The 19,192-nt window shown below is 42.4% G+C and overlaps 1 protein-coding gene across 12 annotated transcripts in view; it reads left to right on the top strand.

The window, feature by feature from the left end:
* FNBP1 (formin binding protein 1) overlaps window positions 1–19,192 on the top strand; it is a 152,851-nt gene extending 133,659 nt beyond the window's left edge. For 8 of the 12 annotated variants that reach the window (XM_084650130.1, XM_084650138.1, XM_084650136.1 and 5 more), the window contains 5 exons: window positions 2,458–2,567; window positions 6,682–6,814; window positions 8,163–8,284; window positions 9,539–9,678; window positions 10,565–14,672. In XM_084650130.1, coding sequence (XP_084506256.1) covers window positions 2,458–2,567; window positions 6,682–6,814; window positions 8,163–8,284; window positions 9,539–9,678; window positions 10,565–10,743 — 684 coding nt within the window. In that variant the 3' untranslated portion in view covers window positions 10,744–14,672. Of the gene's footprint in view, window positions 1–2,457; window positions 2,568–6,681; window positions 6,815–8,162; window positions 8,285–9,538; window positions 9,679–10,564; window positions 14,673–16,076 lie in introns of those variants that run through there. The other 4 variants (XM_084650135.1, XM_084650139.1, XM_084650134.1 and 1 more) reach the window with 3 other exon arrangements.

The following is a 19,192-nucleotide window of genomic DNA, read 5'->3' as shown; positions in this document are numbered from 1 at the left end:
CACGATTACAGGGTGTGGCATGAGATTTTGGAATGTACCATATTTTAGCTAACTGGTAAAACCATTGTTATTTCTTGCATTCACATTCATTTTGCCTTCTAATCCTTTCATAAAATGGGAATATTTTTTGAAGTGGACTTAAATTCCACTAAAGAGACCAAGCCCAGGGATATGGGAGATCATTGTCCCTTTAAGTGAGAGTGCTGTTGTGCCAGTTTTCCTTAATGACCTGTTCAGTGTTCAGTCCTACTAGGGCCGGGGGGAGCGCAAGGTGACCCATTATAACTGCCCTCCGCTCCCTTCCTGCACACCCAGGCTCTGTCTAGAACACAGCACTCGTTACAACTCGGAAAAAGCAGGCTATCTCGGAGAACCCAGCCAGTGCGCAGCTGAAAAGGTCCGTGTGCTGCTTTTGAGGCAAAGTATTTGCTGAATCACACTCTTCTGAGGAAAGCATTTGGCATTTTAACACAATCCACCTAGCAACTTCGATCACAAGCCATCAGTAAGCTGCTTGGCCAGCTGAACTTTGTCTGGATTTGCATTTGCATGGTCGGCTTTCCCTCCCCCCAACCCTAATATCCCTTTGTATGAAGGAATTGTTGGCATTACATTTGTGAAATCCTCTGTATAAATTCAGGTTAGTAATTTAGATTAGGGTAAAGCTAGTTTATTAATATTGAGATGTCCTCAGCCTCATTCACCATAGCCCCTCCACTCATCTCCCTGCCAGAGAAAGCAGGGACTGCCATAAAAAAAATCATAAAGGCTCGGAAACTCACTGCATATGTTTTATCTACTCTATAAATCCTGTGCTGCCAGGAAGGGGAGCAGCAGTCTGAAGGCAGACGGGCTATTTTGTTTCAAACAAAATCAGAAACAGATGAGAAATGGGAGGCCTGATTCTCCTCCCTCTTGTTCTGGTTTTTTTGATAGTATAACTCCGTGACTCTAACGGAATTACTCCTGATTTAAACCAGTGTAAGCGAGAGGAGAACCAGACCTGCTGGATGGTTCAGGGATTCAACATATGGTGCATCCATCGTGAACCACTGGAAAGAATACAGTATGGTTATAAATTGTATGCATAGCCCCAAAGGTAAAATTTCTATAGTGTGAGTGAGTGCAAGAGAGTCTTAACATCAGAGAGCACTTCTAAGGGAGTGGGAAATGGTTTACCCATTTTATCAAGGTTACTTCTACGGCACTAGCACCCACAATCTCCATGTTGCCAGAGGAAGCCATATCCTGGCTGTGGGTTTGCAGTTTACAGTTGTGCAGGTGAAACGGAACCACAGCATGAGAGTAAAAGCTTGCAAGTGCTTCCCAGTGAAGATGACATCTGCAGCACAGCAGGGGAAGGCAGGAAAGATTGGGCCTCCAGAGAGAATAGAACTCTGCTAGATAAAATCCAGTGTGGTGTTAAATCAGGATGGAAACAGATTCACAACTTCTAGCATTGGGCTTCCCTGTTTCTTGGCTGGCAGTCTTCTGCTGTCTGTTTTCTATGGCTGTGCCATCTGTGGTTCAGGTATGACCCTCTTGTTAGCTGTTTTTCAGATAATTTCCCCTAATTCCATGTGGTGAGCAGGGCTTTTCGGTGATGGTGAAATTCACCCCCATGCACGTATCTGGCACCAGGGCCATGCTGCACATGAGGGATCTAAGTGATGACAAGGCCTTGTACGGTTACTCTGGGAAGGGTAGATTTTGCCCCGTGTGAACCTCCACATAGCTAATAGAATTGGTGCAGTCATCTTTTTTTCTTATAAAAGCAATAAACTATTAGTATGTAAATAACATACAAGTAATGGAAGAAGTTCATGCAAATTACATATGTTTATGTTGCATCTTAATTAGGGAAAATTCCAGGTTCATTTTTATTTGTCCACTTAAAAATGTCCTGAGTGCCCACTGCATCTGGGCACTAGAGAGCTATAAATTAAACAGGCCTGTAAAAGCTACCCTCTTGGGGCAGCCAAATAAACCACCGTGCATGAGATCAATAGCGACACTCAACTGCCAAGCTAAAAATAGCTCAGCAGTGACTGTCTGTAGTCAGAAACGGGCTCGGCTGAATAAGTGCATCTTGCGTGAAGTCCTAACGGGTGTGAAACTCTGACCATGGCAAACAGCAGGAGGAAGGGAGCAAGTTTCATGAGAGAAAGACCTCTGTGCTTAGTGTCCCGCTGCTGGCTCTAGAAAGGTTGACCCTAGTCAATGGCACCAGAGTTCCCCAGCTGATTTCAACTGTTGTTTTGGGATGTTTTTCAGGTATCCACATCCCAAACTATTCAAGGCTTTAGGGATCTAAAAATAAAGCATGCAAATGCTTCACACCATGGTGATTTTGCACAGATTTTCCTGTGGGGTGTTTTCAAAGTAGAATTTTGAAGGATGGACCAGAATTTTTTAGTCTCTCATTTGCCTTTTTCTTTCCTCCCACTCTGTGTGTAGGGGGGAGGACCAGAGGACTTCAGCAATCTCCCACCTGAGCAAAGAAGAAAGAAACTCCAGCAAAAGGTTGATGAGCTAAACAAAGACATTCAGAAGGAGATGGATCAAAGGTAGGCCTAACGATACAATAAAGAATTCGAGAAAGGCTTTCATTTAGCAGAACAGTAGTGTCTGAAACATCACTAGTAAGCTGTTTCTTTCACAAGCAACAAATAAGAACAAGATAGTAAGTCATGCCCTGTGAATCACTATTTGATATGATGCTCTTGGAATAGAAGATGTAAAGGGCACTAGATGACTAAAAACAGCCAGGAGACGAGCTAAAATTCCCCTGTGGTCTAAGTTCTGAAGTTAATTGTCCTTCCCTGTAGGTCTAAATTAAACAAAAAGAGCAGAAGGAAGGGTTGCTCGTTATCTATCCCACCCACTTTTGCAGTGCATTCCACCACTGCTGTATCAGGATACTAAGGCAAAAGCACAAAAATCTCAGTGACTTGGGTAGGTGGTGCCACCGCAGACCGTTTTTCTTTCTTTCTGGCGTAGTCTTTTTAAGTTGAGCAATCGTGTACTTCTGAGCCAGGCAGGAGGCGTAGATACTTTGTATTTGCCTCTGAATATGAATCTGCCCCAATATTTACAGTATTTTAATACAGGATCCATCTCTCTTCAGTTAGCCAACCACCTTGTCTTTCACGACTACTGAAATCACAGATCCCTCAGCACTGAGCAGGTGGCTTATTGTAAATATTATCAAGCCTGTGTACGGCAACCTTGGAAGCTTTCCATTTCTGGCATCTTGTTATTGCTCATGAGTTTAGGATTATAACAGAGATGGAAAACACTTCCTAGATTATCAAACACATTCCCCTGTAATGCAAGATACAGTCCTCCAATAGAGGGAAAATCCAATATTAACCTAGTACTGTATAGTCACTTGAGACTTAGCCAAAAGCTTTTGTATTTTTTAGGCTTAGGAATCACATGCACTAGGGAGATTCCTAATAACACAACCTGTTATCCGCAGGGCTGTATTGACAAAAGTGTGAGATTGTTCATCAGTACCCATTTTAAAAGTCTCTGTGCTCTCCGGTGTCCATTTTCTGGAAGCAGAAGAGCTAATGATTCTTCACTTTTGCAGATTTGTTATTAGGAGACTTCATTTGTTATCCTACTTGAGAAGCAAGCACTTCAAGTGACTCCATTTACATTGATCAGTTCTGGCCGCTTGTATTTGCAGCTTCCTATGTTCATTCACATCTTGGGCTAGGATTGGCCCTTTAATTGTGCCTTTTAACCAGTGTCGTTTTTGTTTTCACAAAAAAAGAGTTTAACTTTGATCTGATAACCCTGTTAAAAATCAGTCCACATCTTAGTTGTATAAGTTATGTGGGGATGTTAATTCCTATTTCATATCAGAAATGGGAAATAAGACAGGAGGCCTATAGGTAGCTGTTTACTTTTGTTTCACATGTTCCCTTTATATAATACGGTAGCTATAGTTTTTCTCCTTGAATAGATTTCCCTTTCCCCTTAATTTTCTTCAATTGATTTCAGTGTCACCTAATATTAAGATCATACATGAAATCAGTGCAGAGTGAGGACTACATTAGACAGAGATATAAGATTGGTGAGCAAGGTACAGCAACAGTCAGGGACACACAGAATGAATAAAAAAAAACCATGAGTTAAAATTTGAAATAATGCCCTTTAAGGCTCCAGTCACAGAACAATCCCACTTCCTTGCCACCCACTCCTTTTCCCAGTTTCTCCATGCACAAAGCAAAAGCAGATACAGGGCTGCCATTGTCAAAGATTTTGTGGGAACCTCTCAAATAAAAAGAGTTATAACTTGGATCGTGGGACTTTGATTCAAGTAATCCATGGAGCAATGCTGAAGAATCACACCAGTAATGAGAACTCGGCTCAAAAATCAACTAATTTCTGAATCCTAAAATGTTTCTTGTTCTGCAGAGAAAATCTCTTAAAATTCATCCTCAACCTGCCTCAGGTCAGGTGCAACACATTGCCATGAAAGTTGACTCTGCAGACATGCCTTCTAGTTGAGCACAGGACAGCTGTGTAGCGTGTTAATGTTGGCTTTGTGAGATCAGATTCCTGATATTGTGCTTCAAAAGCACCATCACTGAGATCCTAGGTATTTGGCACCTGAGTTGATATGAAATGTGTAGCCTTTAACACAATCTCAAAATGCGGCATAACTTAACTAGACATCATGACCTAAGGTCCATCTGTTGTACACTGTTACCAAGCCAAACGATCTGGATTTAGTTTTAGTCTGAACAGTGGAGCAATGTGAAATAAACTGATCAGCAGGGATCCTAGAAATCCTGAATGCCCCTGAAAAACGTGAAAAAATGCAGAAGATGTCTTTTTACAAAAAATCTTTAGTTTTTACATTTTGGGAAAAAATAAAAACATATACAGTAAAACCCACTGCCATCAGCGTGCATGCAGGAATATGGGAAATTGACGCTTCAGCTCCGGGCAGTGGGACTCGGGCCGCCAGCCCTGGGCGGCAGGGTTGGGCTACAGATTTCATTTTAATTGTGGAAAAATGCAGATTTTTATGGGGTTTTTTTTTAATCAGAGAATTTGGGGGTTTTTATCATGGAGAACAAGGATTCCTGCTATCAGGAGCAAATTATGTTGCATATTCTTAAGGTGAACACAATGCAGTAGGCAGAGCGAGAGTTTCTGGTTAGCACTCCACTCTGGTACTGGAATGCCCACATCCCAGCCTTTAGCCTATTCTCTAGGATGGCATTCAGCCCAGGATGTGGAGAGATGATATAAGCACTTCCATATGTCCCTAAGACTGGGAAGATATTTATCTAGTGCGGGGTGGGCAAACTAATCTGGCCTTGAGCTCCTACTGGGCAGTGGGGTCCGGGACTTTCCCCACTCCAGCCAAGGAGCAGGGTCGGGGGCTTGCCCTTGCACTTTGCATGGTGCCCCTACCCCAAGTGCCACCCCCACAGCTCCTATTGGCCGCAGTTGCGGGCCAATGGGAGCTACGGGGACGGCGCTTGGGGCAGGGGCAGCGTGCGGCACCCCCTGGCTGCCCCTCCGCATAGGAGCCTGAGGGGGGACATGCTGCTGCTTCCGGGAGCTGCTTGAGGTAAGCGCCGCCTGGAGCCTGCACCCCTCACCGCCTCCCGCACCCCAATCCCCAATTTTGCGAGCATTCATGGCCCGCCATACAATTTCCATACCCAGATGTAGCCCTCAGAACAAAAAGTTTGCCCACCCCAATCTAGCGAGTTCAGAGGCCATTCTTTGCGGGGGAGAGCGGGGTGGAGAGCTATGGGTGTGAATGAAAGACAATTCCACACCTTGACTCTCCCTATATCCTAACCCAAGAATACAGTCACCTTTCCTCGGATTAGTTGGATGCCCAATTCCCATTCATTTTCATCTAAATCTAATCCTGCCTGTTTACACTGGCTCAGTACCTTTCTTGTGCCACTCTTGGAAATGATTTGCTTGTAGAGCTAATTCTGCCACTTTAGTTACACTGAAAAAACCCCATGGGCTATTTGTGGAGTAAGGCTTAACATGACAAAGGGTATGTCTTCACTAACCGCGGGATTGGCGGGCAGCGATCGATCCAGCGGGGATCAATTTATCGCATCTACCTTAGACGCGATAACTCGACCCCCGAGTGCTCTCCTTTCGACTCCTGTACTCCAGCGCCATGAGAGGTGCAGGCAGAGTCGACAGTGGAGCGGTAGCAGTCGACTCACCACGGTGAAGACACCACGGTAAGTCGATCTAAGTACGTCGACTTCAGCTACGTTATTCACGTAGCTGAAGTTGCGTAACTTAGATCGATCCCCCCCACTAGGGTAGACCAGGGCTAAGGGTGGAAGAATCCCGCTTATACACAGTGCAATGTCTCAAGTCTTACAAATTGTTGCTAAAGGCTATTCCCAGGTCTTGCAATGCCTGATAGTTTATAAACTCTCTTCCATGCAGAGAACTTTGATACATTAAGGAGAGATCTTTAATTAGTAAATGGGTGGCACTAAACAAAACAAAAGCCCTGGCATAGTTTCTCCCCACACTTTGTTACACCTGTAGCCCGTTGTGCTTGAACCATAAACACAGAATGATTGCTCTGGAACTTTTTGGTTTCTCCAGAAGGATTTACACACCCAGCTGCTGCCTGACTTACTGGTGTTGCATTTTCCTTATTTCTCACAGAGATGCCTTAACAAAAATGAAAGATGTCTACATCAAGAACCCGCAGATGGGAGATGCAGCCAGTGTGGATCACAAATTAGCTGAACTGGGACAAAATATGGAAAAGTTGCGACTAGAGGCCCAGAAATTTGAGGTCTGGAAGGGGTTTAAGTACTAATGCACTGTCATGATGGTAGCTTTAAATAAGTAGGCTCTGATTCAGGAAAACATTTAAGTGCATGCTTAACAGGGATGGATTTAAGTAAGTGCTTATAGTCAGGCAGTATTTAAATATGTTGTTGAAGTGGAGCCTTACAGCCACCTTTTAGCATAAATATGTCCTGGATCCTTCATCTGCAGTTGTCAGCCAACTCGATTTTTCTGTAATTTGTCACAGCAAATGGCTTATGTAGATCAGGGGAATGCAGGAGAATGCCCTGAAATGCTCTGGTACTCTTGCATTTGCAACATTATCAGGTTTTAAATGCCTCTCCGAAGACATAGATACCAGGTGAGAGCTCGGAAAAACTCCACTTTATTCTTTTCACACCCGAAGGTGCGTTTCACCAGTCTGATATCTGCTGATGGTAAAAACTGATGGGCACAAAAAGCTTCATCTCCAGCCAACCCCCACCCAGATCTCGTGGGAATCCAAAACAGGATTAAAAAAATCAATTGTGAAACACATTATTGTCTAAAGAAGCTGCTATGGTAAATGTGAAGAGGATCTATGGACAGAGCTATCTAAATGTCTGAGAGCTGGACAGAAACCATGAGATGAAGCACATTTTAAGGAACAATCTCTGCTGTCAACAGAAAGCATTTTAAAGATACAAAGACTCTGGAGTATGACTAATAGTTGGAATAAATTAACCCATTATAAACAGAAACTATTGTAATTACACCAGAAGTAAGGACAGGGAAGGACTACATTCCATGCGCTATAGATTATGTTGTGGATTTAAACGCACACAGCCAATTAATTCTGGATGCTTGTCACATCTGTTTGCTTTACTCTCCATTGCTTGTAAGGCCCCTTTGAAAGCCGACAGCTTTTCCTTTCCTTCCAACTATTGTCCTTTTCCATTTGGCCAATAAGGGATTTATTTTTGGTGCTTCTATGTTTCTGAAATTATCATGGGTTCCTTCTGTTTACCTCATTGTTCCTAGACCAGCAGCACTTCAGCCCAGCTCCAGTAAACTCCTGCTGCTAAGCCAGCAGGGGTGTGACTCATGCAGTGTTTTGAATCAGCCTATACATTTTTGCCAACATTACTATTTTTAAATACAGATTTAGAATGCAGAATCTACTCCCCTTCACCTCAGATGACAGCAGTTTGAAGCTAAATTTAAGTGTGTTTATAGTAGTTGACAGTTTGCCTGTAGTTTGGTGGTTCAAGTGATAGGTATATCTCCAAAGGGGCAAAGTAAGAGCAAACTCTGTCCCTTGGCTATCTGGTGCATTAAAGAGGCATATGAAACCCGTTGCTTTCTGTTTGCAGGGTTGGCTGGCTGAAGTTGAAGGCAGGCTACCTGTGCGGACTGAACAGACCAGACGGCAGAGTGGAATGTATGACACCCAGAACACTTCAGCCGTCAATAACTGTGCACAGGACCGGGAGAGGTACAGTATCTGTACAGAGCGTCCAGACTAGCTTGCTAGTTACTGTTCCACCTCCCTTGGTTTCATTAGCGGCAAATTCTTCTTTACAAGATGCTGCCGTTCTTCAACAATAGATGTGTAAATCTTGCATGCAACAAGCCTAATCCATGATGAGACTGCAAGCTGCCACTCTGAGAAAATAATTCCTTACTTTGATGCAGAAAATTCTAATTTGCCACAGCAAAAATTGGGGAAATGCAAAGAGAGTGAGTGTTTTCCAGGAATAATATTAACAGGTCTAAAGCCCCATCTGGTTCTGTCACTTGCAAACGTGCACACAGGGTAAAATTCATTCCTGTGCAGAGTTAGCACAAGACCTGTTGACCAGTCATGTCTCATTTTGGACATTAAGTGGGATGTAAGTGATGCGTAGGTGTCATGCTGGCCCTCTGAATAGATGTGAATTTCGCCCCTGCAAAGCAGATTGAAGACTGGGGCCACTTTCTGTACTGTTATGCCAGTGCAAATCCAGAGAACTCCCACTGCCTTCTGTGGGGTTCCTCTGGATTTATATGCAAGAAGACAAAGACATTGTGTGGGATGGGTACCAGCTGCAACACTCTGGATGGAATCCCATCTTTTCCTAGTAAAGACCCCTCCAAACCTCTTGGGAATGGAAAATTGGACTGCAAATCTTGTGTGAGCTGGCTGTCTCAGGAAACTTCTAATCCTGGCTGCACTGGAACTATTGCATGTCACTTGTTCAGTGCATATAATGTTTTCAGACATTACACACCACTATAGAGGTATCTCCTAATGGAAATAACCCTGAAAACTAGAAAGGGAAATATCCAGGTGCCCAAAAACTCTGGGAGTGCCCAAAATCCTAGGCCCATCTTCCAGTGTGCAAAGGATACTGAGCAATACACCCCCTTGTATTTCTGTTGGAACAGCCCTTCTGAACATGCAGCAAGCCCTTTTGCAGTAGCATAAAGAACTACTACATTGGCCATTGTGAAAGGTAGGTGAGAGATGCATTTGAGAGGCCTTGGCAGGAGGAGTTGACTGAACTGACTTCCCCTATCATGCTGGAAATGCAGTGACTGACAAAGGCACATTCTGACGATATATCTAAATTAACAAGTTGGCCCTAACTGCAACCACTCACTTGGCCTTCAGCTTTCCGCAGCTGAGTATTTCCGGCAGGTGCATGTTCCTTGTCACACTGCTCCTGAGGCTGGTTGCTATAGTTGCCGTATATTTTCCTTTCTTGAGCAGCCCAGATGGCAGTTACACAGAGGAGCAAAGTCAGGAGAGTGAAATGAAGGTGCCAGTGACAGAGTTTGATGACGAGTTTGATGACGAAGAACCACTTCCAACCATAGGAACCTGTAAAGCTCTCTATACATTTGAAGGTACCACTAACCCTCAGCTTCCATTTCACTTCTTCTCTATTACTTATTTATATTACAAGTAGCCTCCAGAGGCCCCCGTTGTGCTATGCACTGTTCACATATAGAGTAAGAGACAGTTCCTGTCATGAAGAGCAGAAATGGATGTAACATGGTGGCTTGTCCTGCCAGAGCTGGAGGGCCTGGAGAGGGATCAGGTGATTCCCCTATAAAGAGCCTCTGGAAGCTGCAGCAAGGTGGGATGCTCAGGGGGAGCAGAGAATGCTAGGAGTGAGCAGGCTCCAGCAGAGTCCTGGGATTTGGAGCTAAGACTCCAGCAATTTTGATGGTTGCAAAGTTGATCCAAATTATTTCCCAAGCTCTTTGCAGACTACTGGATAGTTTGTTGGGGAGAGTGGTATTAAATGAGCTGTTCAGCGTACAAGGAATAGATTTTATGCAAGGATTATTTAATTTAAAAGTACCATATTCAGCTGTAGACTAGATGAACAGACCCTCCTATCATTGCCAGACACAAGGGCTAGTAAATTTACCCTGCGTGTGGTAAATAAACATACTGGCCTTTAGTAGCTGCATCTCAGCACAATAACAGCAAAGGCTAAATATTCAATACTAATTAAAAGATATTCAGTGGAGGCCCAATTTCATGGCGCACTTGTGTCTACTTGTTGATTGTACTGAAATTTTCTATTACAGGTCTGATGTCAGGGTCGCATTCTTCTGGTTCTTTGAATACATGCTGTTCTCTCCCAATTATTGCTGTCTTATTCATGCTGCTCATGCTTAAAGGAGGGTATATTTCAGTACCATTGCTGAGTTTGCCACAATCGGGTCTGTATGTTCTCCTGTGGACAGGAAATCCTAAACTACTATATACTCTGTATCTCAGGTCAGAATGAAGGCACAATTTCAGTAACAGAAGGTGAAATGCTCTATGTAATAGAGGAAGACAAAGGTGACGGGTGGACGCGAATCCGGAGGAATGAAGATGAGGAAGGTTATGTCCCAACATCCTATGTCGAAGTCTATTTGGACAAAAATGCCAAAGGTGCTATGACTTACATTTAATATCCTTTTTATTACTTTGCTTGCTTTCACAGGGACATCCCACCCTGAAACTGTTCTATGATGCAGATGGAGCCTTTTAAAGGACTACATAATGCCACAAAGTGCATTATTTCATACTCTTAACTAACAGACTCCTATGACTTTATACACTGTGATTTAGATTGGTCCGATAAGAAGATACTGAGTGGGATAAAACTGTTACAATAGGGGGATACCCAGCCTTCTCTGGCTGAGCCAGCCTTCCGTGGATAGAGCTCAGTTCCTGCCAATATACCACCCAGTTCAAGGTGGGGAATATAAGGCCATTCTGAGTAACTGTGTGTCTTCTCTAGCTATCCAGCTGATACTTCATAGTGACATTTCAGCCATAGTCAGGAGTATGCTATTTGTTGCAAACTGACTCTGTGAAATGTTATACGTGAAATGTTATACATGAAATAATTAGGGTGCTGTTTGTCTTTCAATGTGGCAGCTTTTCAGAGCCTAATCTACTCTCTGTGGGCCATGTAAATGGAGGCAAGGATCATCATTTAGTTTGTTAGTATTTATGGGAAGGAGAAGCGTGTCTATCAAAAATGTAACCACAAAAATACCCTACCATCCTTGGTAGATCAAGAGAATGGTGGTATTCACTCGAATTCCCCTCTCCATCGTTGCAGTTCAGAAAATTCTCTTTCAGGCATATGTTGTTACTACCGATGCACGGCACAGTTAGCTATTTCATCCTCTGCTCCACGTACAATCAATGGAATATTTCAGAGCCTGGATTCATGCCTTTTATTGTTCTGTTTCCCTTGTCGCTATTTACCCCTCATGACTGAGGGTCTGTGTTGTGTAAGTGAAAAGCATGTGCATGTAATCAGGGTATGTGTCTGCTGCTCCTTGCAAGTATCTCCCTGCTGATCGAGTCCAGTGAGCAAACACTATTCCATCGCTGGTTCCATCGCTGCGGGAGTGACATCCTGTTTCAAGTCAGGAAGATTTTGAAGTTCACTGTTAAATAGTGCATGGATTTTTCAGTCATTTAATCCTGCAAATTGTCATCTTCTTTCATAGAGTCTAAGCATTCTCTGTGCACCAAGTCTTTTTGTCCCTTTTAAAAGGGAGATGTAACTGTCATGCTGGACTTCAGGCAATAGAAATAGAGACGCTTCCTGCACAAAATCACACAACTTTTATTAATTCACTTTTCTTTGGTTCAGTATTAAGCAATGTAGTACCATGCATGTCCTTTTGAAATGACAGCCTGGATTATTGTTTGATCTTGCCATAATCCAGAGGTCTTCTGTTTGCACTGGCAAAGATAGGATCAGTTGGATCCCTTTCTTCGCCAAGATAGTCTGTGCGGAAAACTCAGCATCCTGGATCTTCTCATTACCCTTGTAAAGTGGTATACAACTGAATGAAAGTACTGCCTATTCCATATACAGGGAAGGGCAGAAAGCTCAGCATCAGATATTCCATCATTACCCTTGTGCTGTCTGGTATGGAGACTACCTGCAAGCAGTGCCTGCTCCATGCACAGTGGTCGTTGCAAGTCCAGGCTTAATTTTTGCAAAATTCCCTGTTGTCCAACAGGGCCAACAGAAACAGATAGGTTACTACATTTAAAAAACCCACCTTGAAATAACAATTGTTCACCCCTCCCCTTGAATACTCTGGCATGCGTAGACATCAGCAGAGCAGTTTGTGAAGTCAGCTGCTCAGGAGCAGAGCAGCAGGCTTGGTGGGATATGCCTCAGAGCATAACTATGTGTCTAAGGGCAGGGTGAAACACCTATATTGACTGAAACCAGCAAAAGCAAGAACCTTGTTAATAAAGGCTGCCACTTTGTCTTTAGCTCACCCCAATGTATGAGGCTATTGAAGGGATCCCCCGGTCCTAGGACACAGTTGGCACCTAGCAAAGGATCTAGTACACTGGTGGCATTGTGCAAATAGTAATAATAACCCTGTATCATCTTGCATATCATATGTGCAGTGTGCTACACAGGCCATTTGCCTGTGGCCATTTGTTTGACTCAAATTTTTTAAGTTTCCTTGTTTTTTTTTCTAATGATCTTTGAGTGTTTTTTGTAAAGAAAATAGACATGCAGTTTCAATAAATAAACAGTACAAAGTCATGTGCAGATAAACAAACTGTAATATGCAGTAAAAGTACAATTTAAGGCCCATATCCTCAGAGACATTTAAGCTTCTAACATCCAGTGGTTTCAATGGAAGTCAGGAGCCTAAACACCTTGGAGATCTGGGCCTAATTCATTTCCTTGATTTGGTTAAAATCTATAAAAAGAACCTCCCTTAAAAATGGTTGTTAAGATATCAAACTTAAGTGTTTCAAGGAACTTTCAGTAGGTTTAAAAAACAAAGCAGGCTCACTAGACTTGGGGTACTATCTCATTTGGATCTGATACTGTATCAGTGGAAGCATTTACATTTGTCCATTGAAGAAGAATTAAAATGAAAAATACAACTGACCCATAAACTAAAGTCCTTACAAGTTTTTGCAGCATTTTTCTTCTTGTGCATAAGGCGAATGGATAGCAAATACCTCTAAATGTTAGTTAAACAAAGTGAAATTAGGCTGATTTCACACCAAATGAGTAAATTTTGTTACACCTACAGCTAACAGACTGGGAACCTGAAAAAGGCCCAATTCTGTGACCCTTACACAAATAGCCCCATTGAACTCAATGGGACTGCTTGTGTGAGTAAGGGCTATTTACTAAGTTTAAAATGGTAGCCAGCAAAAGAAAGTTGAGCAAACCCTATGTCAAAAGGAACAGTAATATTTATCTTGTTTGCTTTTTCCAGATGTGTACACATCACTTCAGAAAATCCCTGAGTAGGTTTGCATAGGCCTATTCTCCTTTTGTTCTGCTGATTTGATTCTTCAATTATTTTAAGAGGTGCATTTTAGAAGGTTTTCTTTAAAAGAGATGAATCCACGTGCCCTGTCAATGAATGACCATTTGTTAGGTGCAGTTCATTCAGCCCTTGAAACTAAAGGCTCATCGTTTCCAGTGAGGGTTTTGGCTCAGTTCTGTGGAATAGTTGTAGACAATATTCCCATCCCTCTGTAATATAATTTAAAAGAATGATGCACAGTAATCCATTTTCCTTGTGGTGCACACATGCAGCTTCCGTTAATGCTAGATACTTACATGTGCAAACTAGGAATTGAATATATTGGCTATAAACCCCCATGTTTCAGGGATTCTTATTGGGGGGTCAGGAATAAAATTCCTCTTTTGGAAGGTTATCCTGTAACTGTCTGCTGCAGGGTTTCTTGCACCTTCTTCTGAAGTATCTGGAGCTATTGGATACTAGACTAGTAGGACCTCTGGTCTGATCCAGTCTGGCAATTCCTGCATTTTTAGAAATTGTACCTCCTAGTCCACTTAGGAGCAAAACTGTCTTTCTTTGAGTAATGCTGTGAGATAAAGATTGATAATCAAAAGAAGTTACATAAAATTACCCTCTTAATATTAGAGTAATTTCCCGCTGCTCCCAACAAACATGCCCTGTTCACTTCCTCTAGAAATATTGGCTGTTAGAATGACACACAATGAACAGAGCCTGTTTCAGAGGTTTTATTTCTTGAAACAAATGCTGGGGCCACAGTCTGATTAGTATTTCAGTCGCCTTGCTACTGTTGGTTCCATTCTCCCCACTGTATGTATATAAATCGATCGACAGCTCTAGGAGTCTGGCTTGGTTGCAGCTCTGCTGTTTGTTCACCACAACTGTAACCCAGGTGCTTGATTTTTTTTTTTTTTAACCACACCGAGGCACTTTTTATCTAGGCTATACAATATGATTTCTTAACGCTTGCCAAAATATTTAGGAGACAGTAATTATGAACCAGATTATAACATCTTTTTTAGTTTAATTCCTTTTGTTAAATATATGTCCATAATGCTCCCCATAAAAAGAATAATTTGTATATAATGTAACTTAATAACTAAAGGTACTTGAATTTTGATTTTTTATATATATATATATATATATATTAAAAGCGGTTTTATTTGCTGTTCTATTGTTTAACCCAATTTTTGTTTTGATAACCATTGAATAAGACAAAATCTTGTTAAGTCGATAACTTTTTTGTGTGTTTCCTGCTGCCTGCTTCTGATGGGACTTTTATAGAAACTTCTGTTCTGTGTTAAAGTTTGTTACATCTGGTCAATATGATTGTTCCTTTTCTATTCTTATTCTTTAAAGAAAACTCATCTACTGGGTGAGGGTCTCTCCCCGTAGCTAGCTGTACTATCATCTCTTCCTCAAATAAACATATTTTCTCATTCTTGTGGGGTTTTCTAATGATTATTCACATAAGCAGATTACCTGCTCTGATGCAAAACAAATGGTCCGAACCCTCCCTTTGTCTACTGCTGACTCAGAAAAGCACTTCATTAACAGTAAGGATGTGATTACATTTTAAGAAAGAGCTCACACTGCAGTGTGGTTAATATGTTACCTTTCTCTTCTTCTTTTTCCTTTTCTTTATGAAAATTAGAGACAGGCTTGAACCATAATTTCAAATTCAAATGTGCTCCCATATATGGGGGAATTCATCCTTTGTCCTTCCGTCTAATGGGCCAAACCAAAAACCCTGGAACAGAACACCCTTGAACTTTGGGGACAATTTGGGCCTGGGCCAGAAGTATGTGCTTACAAGAATGTAACTTCCCATATGTTTATGAGCTAGGAATGTTTGCATCCCTCCTGTTTCTTTCTTGACTTCCCATCAAGATGAAGGGTCTTGATTGCTTATTGCTTGATGAACAATCAGCTTTCTTTGGATGAGTGTATTCTAATCACTGCAAAATGCCTTACCCAGATATAAAAATATTTACCCTGATAGCCTTCCCCAGTAGTTCATTGTCACTGGGAGCTGTAGTCTGACCAAATCCACCCACTGGTTCCCTGCAGATACAAGAAGCTAATTGTTTCATCTGGTGTAAACAATTCAGATTCCCACTGGTGGGGAACCATTCTTGAATTTTGCACCCTGCATGGTCACCAGAGGAGAGCTGTGCTCAAGGTGAAGCTCTTGCCTGAGGGTGGGGATCACCGGGGGCCAAGTTACTTTCATTTTCAAGGAGAAAATACACTTCATGGTGGCTGACCCTGAACAAGGAGGGTTGCTTCTGGCCAAAGGGAATCCCTGACTTAGAACTGCTCTTAACCCTTTCATGATGCAGTCTGATAAATGCTCGTGGTGCTGTCTTTCCCCTTTAACCTCCCCCAAGCAGTGCCACACTCAGGCGAGCCCTTCCTCCTGCCTCTTTCTAACCCAAGTCTCTTTCTTTTTGTCTCTTATGTTTTAGATTCCTAAAGGTGTTTGTGCTGGTGCAAGAACCTGGGGCGAGCTTGTCACAGAAGGAGAAACAAATGGTCTGTTTACCCTGCAGACAGTTAAAATTCACCCATATAAACAGACTCCTGGTCTGGTCTGGAGGTAGCACTTGAAAAAACTGAAATCTAAATTCCATCCCAACATTACTCAGCCGCTTGCTCTTTTTTATGGCATGTTACTTGTGGCTCAGACTAACTTATTGACATTCCCCATTGTTCTGCCAACTGGGCATTGCTCTTCTGTAGAGCATAAACAACAAACCCCACCCACCCCACCACCACCTTCCCCACAACCAGACCGAAATGGCTGGCTGCACTTGGATGCAAAGGGTAACCAGAGAATCCCATGCATGTGCCAGTTGGGATTCTATCCTCCTGTGGCCCTCAGTCCATCTGACTGTATGCACTGGTCCATCAGCATTTCACATGGTGCCTTTAGCGCTAATCCTGCAGGTAGGCTCATCAGACAGCTAGGGAAAGAGGTACATACAAGTGGAAAGCCAGTTACAGGAACAATATGACAGCAGCTGGACTGACCCCTGAATTTGATTGTTAAATTTTACACACCCATTATTCAATATTACACCTTCCCCGAAAGGTCCCAAATGTCAATCAGCTTTTTTACTTTTTAAAAATGGCTGGTGCTTCCTCAAAGAGTTCAATCCCCATTGGCTTTGCTGTGTCCTGCCAGCCTAGCAACTCGTGAATGTATGCTTGCTTTCCGGCTCACTTTCACACACAAACACACACAAAGGCATTTTGGTTTGAAGCCACCTTTCCCCCATCACCAAGACCTCCATTTGAATCTTGTTTCAGCCTGCATGCTCGCCCTGTCGCCTTGCCTGCGCATACCTTCCTAAGGGTCACATCACTTTGCAGCTCATTGTTCTTAATCTCTTTCCAGTTTTTTAGCATTTCAGACCTGCCTTCTCCTTTTGCATGAGCTCCTGTGCACTCTCATCAGTGTGTTTGAACAGCAGAAATTGCATTTAAAAAAAAACAACCCCCCTGCATTTCCCTCCCCTCCTCCCTCTTGCCACAGACTGGACCTTTGCTCAGGCATTTCAGACAGGAATTTGGACTTATCCATCTTCAAGTATCAACCATCCTGTTGTCCTGTGATCTTATTTAAAGGAGAAACATTTTGATGGCAGTGCTGTACCTTGTCCCCAATCTAGTGCAGAGGAAGTTATGCTGCTTCCAAATATCAAGTGATCTGGAGCTAAACTCCCTAGAGAGGGGTTAGATTGCTTTCTAAGCTCCTAAAACTATGAAATTCTCGCGCTTCTCCTCCCAAAATCTTCACATTACTAGGCTAGTGCAGTAATCATATATCTCCTCAAACCTTATCTAACAGCAGCCAGTGAGTAATAAGAATAGCTTTCCAAGGCCTGTCTGAGTAGTTGGGGAAAATCCCCAGCTCTTTAGAAATATCCTGGATTTTTTGTAAAAGGCCCAGAATAAGAGAGAATTCAAATGGATGCCATCATGGCTAGTGGCTCTAAAATGAGCCTGTCAGTTTTGGTTTGCAGGCAGGCCTGTGCGTGTTGTAATGCTGTCCCCTGTCCTTGTGGGCAGGGACAATATTAAAATATAGCATCCAGGAATTGTTCACCCTTTATGTAGGGTATCACCTAGCTCTTCCCATCTTAGGATGAGGTCGTTGTCTTTAAGGTAGTTAAATGTTGTGTTCACAACTTGGTCCCTCTTAAAATAATAATAAAAAAAACTTATATTTTTAATAGCAGAGAGTCCTTCACTTCTACAGTTGTTAATGCTTCATCATGCTTAATAACTATAAGCCTCAGCAAGCAAGAAGACACTTTTTTTTGGAATCAAGTTAACATAGATCAGGAGGCTGCATTGTCTAAGCAGATGGTACAAACTCAGAAACCTCTGAAGCCCTTCAGCTGCAATCTGTTATCACAGTCTGAAGGGTCAAAATCAGCTAAACTGCCATCCATACCACCGCTGTTACTGCCTTTGCTTAGCTCTTTAGATCCGCACGCCTTCGATACCAGAATAAAATCCACCACGTACACAGTTTGCTCTTATAACTTTATATGCAGAACTGTGACGTACGTGTGTGAGGATTCTGTTGCATTTTCAAGATCAGCATATCTCCTATCGGGGTCTAAATGGTTAAGCAGCCAACAGGCGTGCAAATATCTACAAATATTTTTAGCTGCAGTATTTATTCCTGTGTGTCTGATGCACTGTTGAATCAGCAGCTAGATCAGCTGACTTTCACCCTTTTTTGTGCCATCTATGTAAAAATGAGAGAGTTTTCTTTTATATATTTAATCTAGGTGGACAGTATATTATTGTCGGCCTCTGTGGAACATTTAAACTATTCCAATGTCAGTGTTGCTACATAGTGCTTTAGAAGGAGCATTAGCTTTACCCATGCCAACTGATTTTCTTTGAAAGGGATATATTAGAAGACTATCTGTGGAGTTTTTATAAACCTGCTGCCCCATTTCAGAAAGTTTGGACCTTAAACCTGCTAAACCCAGGGTTGTGAGTTCAATCCTTGTAGGGGGCCATTTAGGGATCTGGGGCAAAAATTGGGGATTGGTCCTGCTTTGAGCAGGGGGTTGGACTAGATGACCTCCTGAGGTCCCTTCCAACCCTGATATTCTATGATCTGATGAGAAGGAAACAATTACCACCAGTCAGGTACTATAGTTTAGATCTTTCTTCTGCTGTGTGTATTCAGCATTAGAAGTAGGTAAGGGATAGAGTTTAACTTTAAAAACAAACAACTGAGACAGACTAAACATATGACTTATATAGTGTTGTTGTAGCTGTGTTGGTCCCAGGATATTAGACATAGGTGGGTGAACAAAAGCTCCATGTAAGCTTGAAAGCTTGTCCGTCCCATAAAAGCTATTACCTCACCCACCTTGTCTTGCTAAACATATGACTGGTTTATAAAAACTTTGCTTGAATTTACTAAGCTCACACAGAAAAAGTGTGATTGAACACTCTATGAAATGGAATCTCACCGTTGTCCCCAGCAAAAGCGTTTCTAATGCCCTTTCTTAACATCTGTAAATACAGAAGAAAAGAAACATATCCACTGATA

Source organism: Lepidochelys olivacea (genome assembly GCF_965140295.1).
Source record: "Lepidochelys olivacea isolate rLepOli2 genome assembly, chromosome: 16".
In the NCBI taxonomy this organism is placed as follows: Eukaryota; Metazoa; Chordata; order Testudines; family Cheloniidae; genus Lepidochelys; species Lepidochelys olivacea.
This window is presented reverse-complemented; position numbering and strand designations above follow the sequence as displayed.